Source organism: Syngnathoides biaculeatus, chromosome 8 (genome assembly GCF_019802595.1).
Source record: "Syngnathoides biaculeatus isolate LvHL_M chromosome 8, ASM1980259v1, whole genome shotgun sequence".
NCBI lineage: Eukaryota > Metazoa > Chordata > Actinopteri > Syngnathiformes > Syngnathidae > Syngnathoides > Syngnathoides biaculeatus.
In genome coordinates this window covers 2,697,340-2,714,222 of record NC_084647.1, presented here as the reverse complement: position 1 = coordinate 2,714,222, position 16,883 = coordinate 2,697,340, and the positions used below count along the sequence as shown (strand labels likewise).

Sequence of the window (16,883 nt, the reverse complement as noted above, 5' to 3'; positions counted from 1 at the left end):
CCACAATATGAGAAGCGGAAGTTCAGCAAGAGCGCTTTAGCTGTCCACAAGGACGTTTCTTCCTCCTGCAGTCTCATGATTGTGAGGCAGATTCTAATACAAAATGGTGAGTCTTTGCTGCTCTGGTTCTGCTGTGTGTAACAATGCAAATACTCGGTATTTCTTTTAAAGTTTAGGTGGCTTGTGGTTACTTGAATTGAACTACTAAATTCAATGGCAATTTTGTTGTACAACGGGAAATTACAGTAAAGATTCTTATAGTAAAAAAAAAAAAGCTTCAAAGATGTTTAAAAATATGTCTTCTTAGCAAAACTATTCTCGGCTGGGGACAAAATGGTTGGTAGCCTTCTTTGTTACAAAATCCAGCTTACTTATCTTGTGGTTGGTGTTTGCAGATGCACCTCAGGGCAAAGTACCTTCTGTAATCACACTTTAAATTTATTGTAGTATTTTAGTGCCAAATGGTCATGTTTACTGTGTTGTAGGTCATAGGTCGACAACAGGTAGTTTAAAATGAATAGCTTGGTGTGTTCAGAATTGTTCCATTTTACAACATAGTATTCAGTGGTTGAAAATATCTAACATATACATAAAGAGAATACAATCTTTGCAGTTTAAGTCAATGTTTCCAGTCTTGTTATAAAAAACACACACAAAAGCATCAGCTTTCACAGAATTCTTCCGAGATGTTTACAAGCAATTCTTTAACAATCAACAACACTTAATTAATTCATAACACTTTATGATTTATATTTGGAGGTGGGTAGGGATGGCCTAAATTTAGTCAATTAGCATTTGGGGTAGATTGTACTGAGCAGAGTACTTTTAATGTGGTATACTTTGCACTTTTATTTCAGTACTCTTACTCTGTTCATTATTTTTATTGATCAATTATTGATCATTTTTGTTTGTGTGATGTGTTCAGACTACAAATTACACATTGTGCACTGTTTGTTCCAATACGATGTAATTGCTGGAGACGTTTAACACAAGACAGGCACATGACATCTTCGAACCTACGCCTGACGTCCTTGTCACTGCTGCTCCCGCTGACTGCCTGCCTGATCCCCGACACTGGACTGAATAAATATATTTCCCAAACTGCCTCTACGTCTCCCGAGTCGTGCATTTGGGTCCAACCCCGTGTTTTGGTCGTGACACTAACCAGGATGAGCGGTGTTAAAAATGGAGGGATGAATGGATACTGCAGTATTCCAATTCGACCCTTGTGAGGATAAGTGGCTCAGAAAATGGATGAATGCATTAAGCCATAATACTTTCAAGTAACAGTACTCTTACATGAGTACAATATTTGCCCACTCTAACCACCACTGTTTTTTGTCTGAATTGCAGAATGCCGCTGTTGAAATTCAACAAGGCTTAATTTTATTCTTTGTTTTGTGCCCCCTCAAGATTCGTTTCTTGTTGCTGTTCAGCAAGCAGGGAAAGCTGCGGCTCCAGAAGTGGTTCACGCCATTAACAGATCAGGAGAAGAAGAAGGTGATCCGGGACATGATGATGATTGTGTTGGGCCGTAGACCGCCTTCATGCAATTTCCTGCAATGGAGAGACCTCAAGATTGTCTACAAGAGGTCTATGTGCAAAGCGAAAATCTAGCAACTGTTATTTTCACCTTGCATTTTTTCTTTTTTTGATACCTATTCGGTAAGCTGGGCTACACGCATACAAAGTAGAAGTAGTTGTAGTATGGAAGTAGTATAATTCAGAGGGAGACACGTGAAGAAGACTTTCACAATTGACTTAGTAAGGTAGAATAATATTTGCCCTTTGCCCCAAAGATGAAGAATAGACAGTATGCCTGTAAGTACTGTTATATTACCTAATTCCTTACTCTTTATATACGTTTCCAGTATGACTCGATACAGTGCTGTCCACAAGAAAGTGTTTTAGTTCATCATTTTCCCAATATACTTTTAGGCCTTGTACATTTACAGTTTTTCTCAATTGCTGAAACACATTCTCTGAAACCACCGCCCATTTTTTTCATTTCCTTAACGCGCAACCAAAATTTCAAGCTACATTCACAAAAAACAAACTGGAAAACCAAACTACTGGCTCCACTCAGACCCTGAGGCAATCAAAATGGAAAAAAAAACACAAAAGAGTCTTTACATACAACACATCCATTCAACCATTATCTAAGACGCATATGCTCACAACGGTTGCAGGAGTGTTGGCGCCTAACTCAGCCATCATTGGGCAGGAGGTGGGGTACACCCTGAACTGGTTGCCAGCCAGTCACATGGCACATTCACACACAGGGGAGATTTATTTTGCAATTAATGCATGTTTTTAAGATGTGGGAGGAAACCAGAGTGCCCGGAGTAAACCCACCCAGGCACGAGAAGAACTCCACATAGGAGGGGCTGGGATTTGAACCCCAGTCTTCAGAACTGTGAGGCCAACACTCTAACCAGTTGCTCCACCGTACCGCCATAAGCAACAAAGGGAAAATACAATGATAAGATCATAAATCTACAGAAATTATCTTCATTTACGATAGCAACATTTTGCAAGACAAAACAACAATCCTGTTTAGCACATAGTAAAAATATAGATTTAAAAAATGTATAGATCTGTGGTGCAGTGTAAAGATGTACATAATGAAAAAAAGCAATTACTAGAATCTCGGTGGACAGAATTTGCATAGTTTGAGCTCTACTTGCCTCGTTGTCAAACCACCCACAAAGAACACGGTCTACAAAAGTTCATCTGAATTGTGTAATTATTCTTTGTATTATATGTCAATCCAGAGTGAAACTTTGATAACCAGTACTCACAATACTGACATATTGGCCACTTTGGCCACAAGGCTGATCAATCGTGACTTGATGTGTTCATAATGAGACTACTGAGCTTTAACTGAGTTTCACTTTTTGCTACTGGTGCTTAAGATTAGGCAACACAAGTGCATCAGAGTTAAAAAAAAAAAAAAAGTTACTTCTGCCTAACTAGGTAAAAGCTGCTTAAGGATCATTCAAAAGGGTGAGCAATTCAATGAGTGGGTTTTAGGACACTGAGCATTTGGTTCAACCAATAAGGTTTTGTGTTTTAGCAACTGAGAAGCCCTCCTAAGTCTGTGACCTTTCTAATAGCTGTAGATTTGTATGTTGGTAGCTGGTACAACAATGAAGCTTTGTCTGTATTGTGTTCATGGTTCCACAAGTACTGCACAAACATTTCTAATAAGCGAGTGTGCATGAAAAGTCTTTTGTGGTTTGTGCACTTTGGTTGGTAAATTTTTAAAATGGTTGGACAGGTAACAGAAGCCTCTAGTCATACCTTCAAACATAGAGAATAAGTTCAGTTCTTAATTGAACAATATTCAGACGTACTGTAATTGTGATACATAATATTGCAGCTCGTGAGTTGCACACGAATGAATGTAAAGCTGAGACCTGCACCAAGATTAAACTGTTTAAAAAATGTAAGGGAATGAATCGTTTATGCACTAAAACACTACAGGTACTGTTTTTGTAGATGAAGCATCTGCAGCAACACACAAAACAATGAAAACAGTGGATGATTTTATCACTGCCTCAAACAAAAATTCAACATCTATCATCCAACCGTTTTCTCTACTTGTTGTCTTCACAAATAATAATACAAAAACAGTCGGGACTCTGTTTTTGCGAACTGCCCAACCAAGTCTGAGTGAAAAAACAGGTGTATACTAATTTTTCTGTCAGCAAAAGTGTCGCTGATGTTCTTGTCAATTTGGCAGACCAGTCTGCACCGAGCTAGGTGTTCTGGCACAGCAAGGGTGTGTCAATTGAGATGGACCTCACCTGGCAGAGTGACATTACGATGACATGGAGTCTAAAGTCAGTTTAAACTTACACCTGCTCAGACCACACACTGTATCGGGGTAGCTGGTCAAACGGGATATTGGAAAATATGAATGGGACTTAGGCAGACAGATTCTGAGCTCTGCAGACATATTTCAGTCCTCAGCTGTCATCACCATCACATTCTGGATTTAATAAAGGTGGCTGCTCACATAATATGTGGGCACACTGGCCAAGAGCAGTGACAAGGTTACCCTCACGCACAGATCGCTGCGATTATGTAATTGACCACTTCTGCAGAGAGATGTCGCCATGTCAGACAGTGCGTGTGCCACATTTAAAGGGAATGAGAGGAGCCGTTTTGAAGGAAGTGGGTTGTAAGCGCACCCACAGTACAGCCTGCCCACTCGGATCTGCAGCGGTGCGCTGGTCTATGAAATCACCTGTCAGGGAGCATAAGACTGAAAAATACACTATTTGCATTTATTTCTGTATTTATTTTAGCAATAACTGTGCCTTTATGGAAGTATTTTATCTGTTGTTTTTACCCAAGATGTTCTTCTATTTCTTATTCTATTTTATTCATGTATGCACCTTGTGGCGAAGCACTCATCATTTCTTTGTATGCACAGCATATAATGGCATTAAAGGCTTTTGATTTGATTGATTTTGATTGTCTTACTCACCCCTGGTGGACAGTTGTGCCACATGTGGTGCCAGATTTACATCTGACATGAAAATAGGGCCCAATGTCTCAGATTCCTTCATGTTAACTAATCTTAGTGTTAGTACAGCATTCTGTTACTGTTTATTTTGCCATTTTCCCCCTCCATATAAACCATAAGCCTGTAAATGCGTTAGAGAGTACAACTGTATTTTATCTCAAAAGAGGTAAATTTTTCAGGTCATATGTCTTCACTAGCATATGAAAACTTGTTTCCACAATTGTGTCTGTATTTTCACCGTAATATCCTTCACTGCAGGTACGCCAGCCTATATTTCTGCGCCGGTCTGGAGGAGCAAGATAATGAGCTGTTGAGCCTCGAAGTGCTGCACAGATATGTTGAACTGCTGGATAAATACTTTGGCAACGTGAGTAGAGGTGAATTGTGTGTCTTAACCAAGCAAGACTTACCCCATTTAGAGATAAAGTGTTCAATTAAAGCACGATGCATCTGTTTTATTGTTAAGTTGCAGATTGAGCGCTGTATAAAAAAAGGTTGTCACATTTTGCTTTCCTTGTTTAATAGTCTTTTGCATTCAGATGTAGAAATATGACTTTTCTTCAAACATTGTTCAATAGTTTCCAAAGCAGGCTGTATGCATAATTTACATACAGTGTGTTTCAGAAAATATCGCGCAAAATAAAAAGAAATCCAACAGTAAACCTGGACTTACACTCCAGATCCAAGTGGCTGATTCAGATTTCATTTCTATGTCAGACATTTTCTGCCGCAATTGCACATAAAGAACGACATGGAGCAGTAGAACGTGAAACTAATTGTGCCATTTGTCACATGCAGTGCCCGGTTGGTATACAAAGTAAGAGGCTGTTTTCAAATAACCCTGGCACTTAACAAACGTGAAAACCTCCAAGAGGGCACCTGAACATCTGATGACCATTTATGCACCTTGACATTCAGACACCACATCATCGAGGAAATACATCCGTGTCCTCCCAAACCCCCAAAACATAAATGGTTGGCTGATTGAAGACTCAGTCGGTGTGAATGTGACTTCAAATGGTTCTTTGTTTGTATGATCCTTGCGATTGGCTGGCGAACGGTTCAGGTCCTCCTCTCAACCAAACATAGGTAGAGCAGGCTCCAGCATGCCCGTGACCCTGGTGAGCATAAGCAGTGTAGAGAGTGAAAAAATAAACACCAATACGGGCGACGACACGATCGAGTGGACGGCATGTCTGCCCAACAGTTCTGACTCTGACTCTGGACTTCCTGTATGGAGTTTGCATATTCGGCCTGTGCTAGTGTCAGCTTTCCATATTCCATTAACATACCCATCCATCCATTGTATGAGCTGCTTATCCTCACAAGGGTAGTGGGAGTGCTGGAGCCTATGCCAGCTAACTTTGGACAGTGGGGTGGGTACACCCTGAATTGTTGCGAGCCAATCGCAGGACACATAAAGGCAAACAGCAGTCAAACTCACACCAAAGTGCAATTTTAGAATCTCCAACTAAGGGATATTTTGGAGGTGCGGGAGGAAACCGGCATGCGTGGAGAAAACACACACAGGCACGGGGACAAGATGCAATTTCCACACAGTTGGGGCTGGGATTTGAACCCCAGTCTTCAGAACTTTGACAAAGACGCTCTAACCAGTGGCGCCAATTCCCCTACAGTCTAGCGTGTGCTACTTTGTGTTTTTTTTTGTCATCAGGTATGTGAGTTGGACATCATTTTCAATTTTGAAAAGGCATATTTCATCTTGGATGAATTCTTGATGGGAGGAGAAATTGTAGAAACCTCCAAAGCGTCCGTGGGTGTCTCTCTGCAGGAGGCCGACGCACTCCAAGAGGTGCAGTAAGCTTTCACACTCCCTCGTGATCATAGGTTTCAGACAGAAGTGATTCATGTGTAACTCTTGTGTGATTGCAGACAATGGAGGAATATATGAGCAAACCTTCTTATTGAGCCAGAATAAGATGGGAACCTGTCACATCTCAGAACTTCAACACAAAGATTTAAATCTCCAGTATTTTTACTTTTTTCACAAATTGTTTGCTGTAAATTTGCTGGTTTTTTATACTGCCGATACACTCTTTAAATGCAGCCAAACCATGTTTCTTTTCTGAGTATTCTACAAAGTCACAACCAGAATTTACTTTCATGTCTTTTCAAAGTAAGCCTTTTGGTTGTTTATTTTGTGCTCCTTGATATGGATAAAACATTAGTAACAAACTATATCCAAAATAATAACATAATATTTTACATTTAGGAGGCACGGTGCATCATTTGGTAAAGCATTGGCCACAGAGTTCTGAGGACCCGGGTTCCACCCCAGCCCCGCCTGTGTGTAGTTTGCATATTCTCCCTGTGCCTGTGCATGGGTTTCCTCCGGGCACTCCGGTTTCCTCCCACATCCCAAAAACATGCAACATTAATTGGACACTTTAAATTGCCTTGAGGTGGGGCTGTTTGTCTCTATTTGCCCTGGGATTGGATGGCAGCCTGCCTCCTGCCCGTTGACAGCTGGGATAGAATCCAGCAATCCACCGTGACCCTCGTAAGGATAAGTGGCAAAGAAAATGGTTGAATGGATGTTTTGCATTTATATGAAGTAGTACTGTGGTTAGCTCTCCTGTCTAACACTCCTACCACATTCCAAAAACACAATTCTTTGGTGAATTGAAGATTAAATTGTTCATGTGTCTGAAACTGTACTTTATGTGCCCTGTGAATGGCTGGCCAAAGTTAGGTGGGATGGGCTTAGGCAACTTATCCATGTGTAAACCTCTCCCTAAGACAAAAGGGAACAATTGGTGTAAAAATAAACATATACTGTATCACTGACAGTGTCAATCAAAACATATAGCAATATTTGTATATGCAGAAGTACTTAGATTTGTGGCTGTGCGAGGACAGTATTTTAGAGATCCAATAAATGCTGCATTTATAAGTACCTCCTAAGTCTAAGTCAGATTCATTCTGGTGTATTCTGCCGCTATAGTACTTTTTTTTTCTTCATCAAAGAACCAACTCCAGTTAAGTTGGGACATTCATAACACAACATTAATAAAAACAGATTACAATGATTGTTTTCAGCCTTCTTCTATCTTCAATTGAATATGGTAAAAGGAAAATATATTTAATGTTCATGTTATAAATATTTGCACACATTTCATTTTATTTGATCATATTATACATATCATATATTAATTTATTTAATAAAATTCTCATCGGCGGCACAGTGGAACAACTGATTAGAGCATTGGCCTTGTAGTTCTGAGGACCAGGGTTTAATCCCAGCCCCGCCTGTGTTGAGTTTGCAAGTTCTCCCCGCGCCTATGGAGGTTTTCTCTAGGAACTCCGGTGTCTTCCCACACCCCAAAAACCATGCATTAACTGGACACTCTAAATTGCCCCAAGCTGTGATTGTGAGAGCCCTGTGATTGGATGGAAACCGATTCACGGCGTGTCCCGCTTCCTGCATAACGATAGCTGGGATAGGCTCCAGCGCTCCTGCGATCCTTGTGAGGATAGGCGTCTCAGAAAATGGATGGATAGATGGATATATGTATTCTCATTATATTAATTTTAAATTTGATGCATGTAACATGTTCCAAAAAACCTGGGAGGGACAGGGACCACTGTGTTTTATTACCTTTCCTTTCTTTCTTCTTTTCTGTTCGGTTTGTCCCGTCATCTTTTTCCATCTAAACTGCATCTTCCTCTCTAACACCAAGTGCCCTCATGTCTCCTCTCACAACATCCATCAACCTTCTCTTTGGTCTTCCTCCCGCTCTTTTGCCTGGCAGCTCCATCCTCAGCCCCCTTCTACCAATATACGCACTCTCTCATTTTGGACATGTCCAAACCATCGAAGTCTGCTATCTTGAGCCATTTCTCCAAAACACCCAACTTTGGCTGTCCCTCTAATGAGCTAATTTCTAATCCTATCCAACCTGCTCACTCCGAGCGAGAACCTCAACATCTGTCCTCATGTCTTCCCTCACCACATCCATAAACCTTTTCTTCTGTCTTCCTCTGGCTCTTTTGCCTGGCAGCTCCATCCTCAGCACCCTTCCACCAATATACTCACTCTCTCGCCTCTGAACATGTCCAAACCATCTAAGTCTGCTCTCTCGAATCTTGTCTCCAAAACGTCCAGCTTTGGCTGTCCCTCTAATGAGCTCATTTCTAATCCTATCCAACCTGTTCACTCCAACCGAGAACCTCAGCATCTTCATTTCTGCTACCTCGAGTTCTGCTTCCTGTTGTTTCTTCACTGCCACCGTCTCTAATCCGTACATCATGGCCGGCCTCACCACTGTTTTGTAAACTTTGCCCTTCATCTTAGCAGAGACTCTTCTGTTATATAACACACCAGACACCTTCCGCCAGCTGTTCCAACCTGCTTGGACCCGTTTCTTCACTTTCTTACCACACTCACCATTTCTCTGGATTGTTGACCCTAAATATTTGAAGTCCTCCACCTCGGTATCTCTTCTCCCTGTAGCCTCACTCTTCCCCCTCCACCTTTCTCATCCACACACATATATTCTGTTTTACTTTGGCTAATCTTCATTCCTCTCCTTTCCAGTGCATGTCTCCATCTTTCTAATTGTTCCTCTGCATGCTCCCTCCTTTCACTGCAAATCACAAAGCAATGCAAATTTATTTGTATAGTGCATTTCACACACGAGGTAACTCAATGTGCTTTACATGATTAACCCTCTGTTGACACATGTTGCATTTTTGCGCATGGTTCATTAGGTATATCTTTTTTGCCCTTTGTTTTATGCTTTTTCATGTATTCAGGACCTAAATCATTTAGTGATTTATAGACCAGTAGCAGAACTTTAAAATCTATTCTAAAGCTGACTGGAAGCCAGTGCAAGGACTTTAGGATTGGAGTTATAAACTGTGACCGCTATGTTTTGGTCAGAACGTGAGATGCAGCATTCTGAATGAGCTGCAGCTATTTAATACTCTTTTGGCGGAGTCCAGTCAGAAGACCATTACAGTAGTCAAGTCTACTTGAGATAAAAGCACGGACGAGCTTTTCCTGGTCTCCTTGACACATACAAGACTTCACTCTAGATGTGTTTTTCAGATGGTAGAAGGCAGGTTTTGTGATTGATTTGATATGATTGTTGAAAGTCAGGTCGGAATCAATCAGAATACCAAGGTTTCGGACTTGGTCTTTGGTTTTTAAAGATAGAGAGTCCAGGTGTTTACTAATAGCAATTCTCTTTTCTTTGATGGTATTGAGTCGAGACAGCTCGTTGATGGTTTCAACTGTTCAGCAGTACATCTCTTCAGTTTTTTGGTCAACTGTATTAAATTATGTCAAGTTAATAGAGTTCTCTCTGGGTGGCTTCATATGTGAGATCATTCTATCTTTTTGCTGATTTGTGCTGACATTTGACCTGATGGAGTGCATTTTTTCCACTAAAATAACTGGCAATCTCGTTGCATTTGTCAACTGTTACTGTCATGATCCTGCCGCTCCAGCACGAGCTGTGCGGGTGTCCACGCAGGTGCACTGATTGGGAGGTGCACACTTGCGCCTCATTCGGCCTGATTATGCTGTGGATTTATATGACCCCGATGACAACTGGCCGGGGCCAGTTCGTTTGATCTTCATGTCCCGTTCGTGTGCTCCGGTATCCCTGATCGAACCTGTGTGTACCGACCTTCGTCCGTTCTCCGACCAACCTTGTAAGCCTGACTCCTTCGTTACTTCTGCCTGCTTTGATTGTTCTCCTGTGTACCGACTCCTGCCTGTCCGCTCACCTGCTCTCTTCGCCCGACGTCCCAACTACCGCTTCTGCACCGGACTGCCTGCTCGATCCCCTACCTCTGCATATAATAAACGTGTCTCTTCTTGAACTACCTTGCGTCTTCCGAGTTCCTGCATTTGGGTCCTACTCTCGTTCCGATGGGTCGTGACAGTTACAAGTTCTGGATGCATCTGATTCGGGGGGGTTGGAAGCTTTTCAACCATAGCAAATAGAGCACGAGTATTGTTGAGGTTCTTACTGATGATTTCAGAAAAGTGTTTGTCTAGCTCCAACTAACTCTTGGTTAAAATTACAAAGACACCGTCTGTAGAGGTCATAGTCAATTTGGAGTTTAGTTTTTCTCTACTTGTGTTCCACTTACCTACCCTCAGATTTAGATCTTTTGACCATCATTGTGCTCCTCCATGGTGTTCTAGGTTGCCTCAGGATGGTCTTAGTTTTAACAGGAGAGACAGCATTCATGGTATTTGTGATTTTCGAGGTGATATTGTCCAAAAGTTCAACTGTCTCACCAGTTACAGTTCGTGGCACAGCCACAGTCTCCATAAACTTAGTGACAGTACTCTCATTTATGTCACTTTTCCTAATAGAGATAGAGGTTGGAAGAATTTGTAATTAAAAAAAGTACAGAAAAATGGTCAGAAATAGCCATATCCTTAATGTCAATCGATAGAATTTCAACATCCTAAGAGATGACCAGGTCTAAGATTTGACCGTGAGTGTGAGTTGGACTCCTATGTTGAGAGAGGTCAAATGTGTCTAGTATTGCAGAAAGGTCTTTGGATGTGTTTGTCAACATGAATGTTAAAGCCCCCTGTTATGACAAAATAGTTGGACTGAGTACAAATAACTGACAGCAGTTCTGAAAAATCCTCCATAAATTTTCCATTGTATCTTGCAGGTCTATAAATTATTAAAATGATAACCTTTGGGTCACGCTTAACTAAAAAACACAGATATTCAAAAGAGCTAAGATCACCCAGTATAATTGCCTTACATTGAAATAACGATTTAAAAATAACAGCAATACCACCACCTTTTTTCCCTGTTCGAAACTTGTTCATAAAATTAAATTCTGCTGTTGTTGCCTCATTTAAAAGCTACTTCCTGTTAACCACGTTTCATTGAATAACAAAAACTCCAGACCTTAGGTTGTCATGATGTCTTTGATCAACATTGATTTGTTACCCAGTAACCTGATATTAAAAAGAGCTAGTCTCGCAGAGATGGCTGGAGAGAATCGTTCAATAGACTCACATTTCATCCTCACTAAGTTGGAAGTTCTACTTTTTGGTGCCATATCTTTTTGAACAACCTTCTGTCCCTTGTAATTACAGGGATGAAAAATGCCTGATCTTCATAGGGGTCTGAGTTATTCTGGAAAAGACCCGGTAAATATCAGTCAGATATACAGATAGGTTGAAAATAATTTGCAAATCATTGTATTCCATACTTATTTATGTTTTGCACCAACATTCCAATTTAATTAGAATTAGAATGTGTACATAACATTCCATCTCAGGTTCATCCATCCATTTTCTGTACTGCTTATCCTCACTCGGGCGCTCAGGTTTGCGTGCGTGCTGGAGCCTATCCCAGTTATCTTCGGGCGAGAGGTGAACGGGTCGCTAGCCAATTTCAGACATCTCACTTTCTCAGAATACAAATTTTCTTCAAAGCTTTTTGCTTGTTTATCGATACACATATTGTCAATGAAAAAGAGAACAGGACTCGGTTAGAAAAAATAAAGTCAATGCTTTATTAACCTCAAGTATGTCACATGTGCCCACATTTAAGAAAGAATTACCAACAAACACAACTGAATCTAAGGGGTTCAACACTGATATGTTTATCTGTGAGTGTGTGTTTGAGTGTGTGCGTGTGCACATGTGTCCATGTGCGTGTGCATGCTTGTGTGTCAAGGCTGTTGAGTCACATGTTCGGGATGTTGCGTAACTAACACAAATTAATGTCAGAACACTCATATTTTTCAATAAGTAAGACAGTCAGTAAACCTACAGAGGAAGGTTTATATCTTTGAAAATATTTCATTTTAGTCTCTGTCCACCTGCATCTCAACAATATTATATACATGCAAACACAGAAGCATCTCAATAAGAATATTGCAGAAAACTTAATGTTTTGGTGAAGATAACTTAGAGTGAAGGAAAACCCCAAATTGGCTGTCTCTTGACTATCTCAAGAAAGAAGGAAAATGATTTTCAATATGGAAAATAAGGTACGAATTTGTGTTTTTCTATCTATTCTATACAATTTCATTTTTTGATTTGAGCTAATGGAATGAACGAACTTTTCCATGACATTCAACGTTATTGAGATCATCCTGTATACTGTATACACCTGCAGCTTGCTTTATACCAGACCAGATTTGGCTTCGCTCTCACTGTCTTCAGTTTCTGGGACGAGATACCTCATCAGTTTCATCACAGCCTGGTTATCAAAACCTTGCGTGCCGCCACCTCTCTCGCCATCTTCAGACTGTCTCTTTTTATTCTGCTCCTCATCTGAGTCCGTTTGATCCAAATAATCTTGCATGGCCTGCTCAAAGGACCCCGCTGCGCTCTGCCCTGCCTCGTCCCGCTTCTGGCCGGCCTTGCCATAGCGGTATGCGGGATTGGGGTACCGCGCCATCATCTGAGCCGCCAGATACGCAGCCAGCTCACCATCTGCTGTGTCATCATAGTCCTTTGACGTGGCGGGAGGGAAACCTCGCTGCGTGGGAGTGAGGTCGCCCGTGCGTCCCGCTGCCAGAGCGTGAATTCGTGATGCCGAGCTCCTGTTCGGCTTCCAGACGGGAGTCTGATCTTGGTTCTGTGTGTTCCTCAAGCCTAAAATGTTGAGGATTGCTTCAGTCTGCAGGTTTTTGGGGCTGCTCTTTCTGGCAGGGAGGCGTCTGTTGTAGAATTTAGTGGGAGGAATCCTGTAGGTCTTCTTTGAGGACATCTGCCAGAGTTTGTTTTTATCTTTGCTCTGTCGTGTCTTTCCCTGACTAGCTGTTTCTCTTGTCTTGAGCATATCCAAAATATCTTCAGGCGGAATCTGGTATTTTTGGGAGATCTGAATGATTTGATAAATAATTTGTGGGTCAATGTTATCTCTGTACTGAGCTACTCGCCTCTTAGCCCTCTTGCTCTCCTCTTCAATTTCTCGCTTCTGCTCCTCCTCCTCTGTTTTCTCCAGTACCTTGAAAAGGTAATAGTCAACCTGGTCTGGATCTGTTGACCGTGCAACAGGATACCTTTCCTCCCCATCCTCATCCTGCTCCTCTTCCTCATCAACATAATCAAGGCTACGGGCCCACTCTTGTTTGTCATCCTCGTCTTCCTCATCTTCCTCCCTTTGCTGTTCAAGCGGACCCCAGTCTGCTAGGTCCTCACCTTCGTTGTCATAGTCCACATTTCTTAGACTGAACAACCCTTCTTCCGCTTCCTCATCCTGGCCATCCTCCTCCTCGTCCCGCCGTTTGTGTGCTGGCTTCTCATTGGTAAACTTGTCCAGTTCGTCAAAGACTGACTGTAGTGTTGCTAGGTTTTGAGGCGTGTACTTCTCCTCAAGATTCTCGTTGGTGCGTTTAAAGGGGCTTCCGTGATCCTCCTCCTCTTCCTCTTCATCTCCCTCACCTTCTTCATCGTCCTCAAACATTAAGGGCATCTTCTTGTGTGGCATAATGCCCTGTTGCTTCTGCACTCTGGGGTGCATGCCATCTTTCACGTTAGTCCCCAGCAGCGAGGAAGGATGAGACAAAGGGGGCTTGGAGGCCCTTTCGGTCTGCTGTAGCGTGCTGAGTACAGCTTGGAGCAGCTCCTCACTCTTGTCCTCACTCCTCTCCTCATCCATGGCTTCTTCGTCATCGTCATTTTCTACACGCGTCGGGTTGGGAGCAACTCTTACCATGGCCCGCATTTTCTGAGCGTCATCCAAGTGGCGGCCGTCATTCCCTGCTGGGTCCAGGGGCTTCTCCTGTGAGCCCGTTTTCTGACGACGACTCTCGATGTACTCCAAAGCTTTGATCATGTCAGCATTAGAGGACTGTGGCGGGTCTGATTCACCCTCCCGCAGTCGATGCGCCCGGAGAGTTGCTGTGTGAATGGAGCGGAGACACAGAGTGACAAGGAGAAGCTGTGCCAAACAGAGGAAGGATGGTTTGCCCCTAGTGGAGTTGCAGAGGAACGACAGCATCGTGACACCTGCAGAGGACAGTTCAAGATGCACAAATCAACACTGACCTTTAAGGCAACACAGTCACTGCAGCTGTAAGGGCTTTGGTCTCAAACATCAATTTACATGTTAATATAACCATGGTTAGCTTGCTTGTGTCTGTGTCAGTCATACATCAACAAGTACATTCATACAAGTCATTTTACTATTGTACAATATTGAGAGTTTAAGGCGATAACAGAAAGTCAACCTTGATAAAGATATGTAATGCATTGAAAAAAAACTACTTTATTTCCAGGTGCACATGCTAAAGGTGCGTTACATAGATTTTATTTACATATTTTAGAAATTTGCATCAAAACTGCAGGTTCAGTGATCGGTTCAATTCAAATGAATGGGATTGCATAATGAGCATCCACTCAATCTCTCTCCCTCTCAATTAATTTTCACCCATGTCGCGTTTCAGATCATGTCCCTGATTAGTCGGACAACAATCCCACACTTGGTATATTGTGCTTCACTGATAGGAAGGCAACTGTCCTTGTCTGCAACAAGCTACCATCGAGACACTAGCAGATCGCATGAAATGGACCAATCAGAGTCGACCTGTTTCCGTCTTTAAATTGAGAAAGTTGAATGATTGTGTCAGAGCAAAGCTCATTTACACCTCACATATTAATGAGAAATTAGATGTCTCAGAGGCTGGGCATATAGAATAGCCTGAAAAAGGACATTTGGGGCATATCCATCCGTGATTATCAAGCAAGCCCAATAAAAGGACATTAAAGGTGTTCAATAAATAAAATGAAAAACTGATAGGGTGGGAGTTTTATTTAGTAGCGACAATAGAGTCAATCAAAACTGAACATGATTTCATTGGGAAAGTCAAGATATTTGGTACATCTTTGGGTGTTAAATTATGTGGATGTTGTAATGATATGTAATCTGATCAAATTGATTTTTTTCTCTTGTTTTCCTCATGTTTTTAGTCAAAGTTTGTTCCTAAACGACAGCGTTACAATAGACTGTGCGAGAATATTTGTTGTATTTATTCATCATTTTCCATGCATTGGTCAAAAGTGAGGATTATTAAGCATTCCGAGGATTGGTCAGAACTGCGGTGATGCTATCGCTGCCGCCTGTTGCTTCTTATCCGAGGATCACATCCTGCAGCAGCAGAGCAGCATTCAGCTCCCTTACAAATCTCATTAGTCGTTAAATTGATGCTCACCATGAGTCATGGCCCTGTTGTCAAGGCAACCCGGTAAGACTAATGTTCCCACAGAAGCCACATTTATGTGCAAAGCCTTTTAAACAGCAATTATCACACACCATTGCCAGCACATAGCAATGCGAATCAATAAGTAATGTCTCTTGTGTCTACATGAAATGCCTCTATTTCAGAGGAATCAGTTGCAGTGAAGTTGTGCTTTTAATAACCTATTTCAAATGAGCAATTTGTCACGGTATTCTGTATTTACATGTTTGCAGGCTTGTCTGAACAGTCAATCCATGTAAATTGGTATCAAGGCAAAGACAACCTCTAAACAACGATCGCAGCGAGTGATTAAAAAAAAATGTGTAACAAGACATGTGCGCATACCAACAATGACATCACAACAGTAGAGCATCAGGTTGGTGAACAGCTGCCGGAGGAAAAAAAAAACCCTCATAATGGCAACTTAAAAAAAATATATGCATTGTCTCATCGTGTGATGGGATTCGTGTGTGGGCTCAGATATGCTCCGAATGAACTCGCAATTCTCACCTTTCTGGACTTAGTTTGCGTGGACGGTCTTGTTGAGCGGCGTGAGCGTCTCCGTCTGGGGCGCGTGTGTGCGCTCAGCACCGCGGACAGCTCCTCATGCTGTGAAAGACGCACCACGTGACCACCACGTCAGACGAGTCAGTGGGCACACTGCGCAGCGTTTTTTTTCCACGTCTGCAACATCAAACCGCTTCTATTTTTGAATTTAAGGTCGAGACCAAAAAGCTTTTCAATTATGGGATACTGCCTGAGGATCAATTTTATCCTAGATTTTCTTTATTTAATCATTGGTCTCCTGCGAATTTATTTACATTGTTAACGTCAGCAACCTCCATAGATTTATCTGTCCCTCCGTCAGTCCGTCCATACGCCATGCCGCTTATCCTCATTAGGGTGACGTGGGGGAGAGGCGAGAGACTTTTCTGGCTATCAGTCAGTTGCAACCGACATTTAGACAAGTGGCCTTCATACTCACATCTACAACTATAATACGGACTTTTTAGAGTTTTCAGCAAACATGACATGGACGTTTTTGGCCGTTGGAGGAAGTCGGAGTACCGGACAAAAACTACCTAAATTTGGGGAGAAGACTCACCGCTCAACAGAAGAAGAGCAGAATTGTGAGGGAGATCTGCAAAAC

At 42.0% G+C, this 16,883-nt stretch overlaps 2 protein-coding genes across 2 annotated transcripts; one reads left to right on the top strand and one right to left on the bottom strand.

Moving 5' to 3' along the window:
• The first annotated feature begins 14 nt into the window (after window positions 1-14).
• On the top strand, window positions 15-7,481 carry ap1s3a (adaptor related protein complex 1 subunit sigma 3a). The gene is made up of 5 exons (XM_061827219.1): window positions 15-106; window positions 1,414-1,592; window positions 4,793-4,901; window positions 6,210-6,347; window positions 6,428-7,481. The coding sequence occupies exons 1-5, from the start codon at window positions 104-106 to the stop codon at window positions 6,461-6,463; spliced, it is 465 nt and encodes a 154-aa protein (XP_061683203.1). The 5' UTR covers window positions 15-103; the 3' UTR covers window positions 6,464-7,481.
• A 4,597-nt stretch (window positions 7,482-12,078) lies between these two features.
• Window positions 12,079-16,297, bottom strand: scg2a (secretogranin II a). Its single transcript, XM_061827575.1, has 2 exons — window positions 16,244-16,297; window positions 12,079-14,504 (listed from the first exon to the last, which is right to left on the bottom strand). Exon 2 carries the CDS (start codon window positions 14,494-14,496, stop codon window positions 12,670-12,672), a length of 1,827 nt encoding a protein of 608 aa, XP_061683559.1. The 5' UTR covers window positions 14,497-14,504; window positions 16,244-16,297; the 3' UTR covers window positions 12,079-12,669.
• Window positions 16,298-16,883: the final 586 nt, after the last annotated feature.

What these genes read in the sequence shown, in the direction of transcription:
- scg2a (XM_061827575.1), bottom strand. Translation starts at nt 14,496, where the DNA reads ATGCTGTCGTTCCTCTGCAACTCCACTAGGGGCAAACCATCCTTCCTC.
- ap1s3a (XM_061827219.1), top strand. An exon ending in CTCAAGATTGTCTACAAGAG is followed by an intron (nt 1,593 to 4,792) that starts GTCTATGTGCAA and finishes CCTTCACTGCAG; the next exon opens with GTACGCCAGCCTATATTTCT. An exon ending in AGGCCGACGCACTCCAAGAG is followed by an intron (nt 6,348 to 6,427) that starts GTGCAGTAAGCT and finishes GTGTGATTGCAG; the next exon opens with ACAATGGAGGAATATATGAG.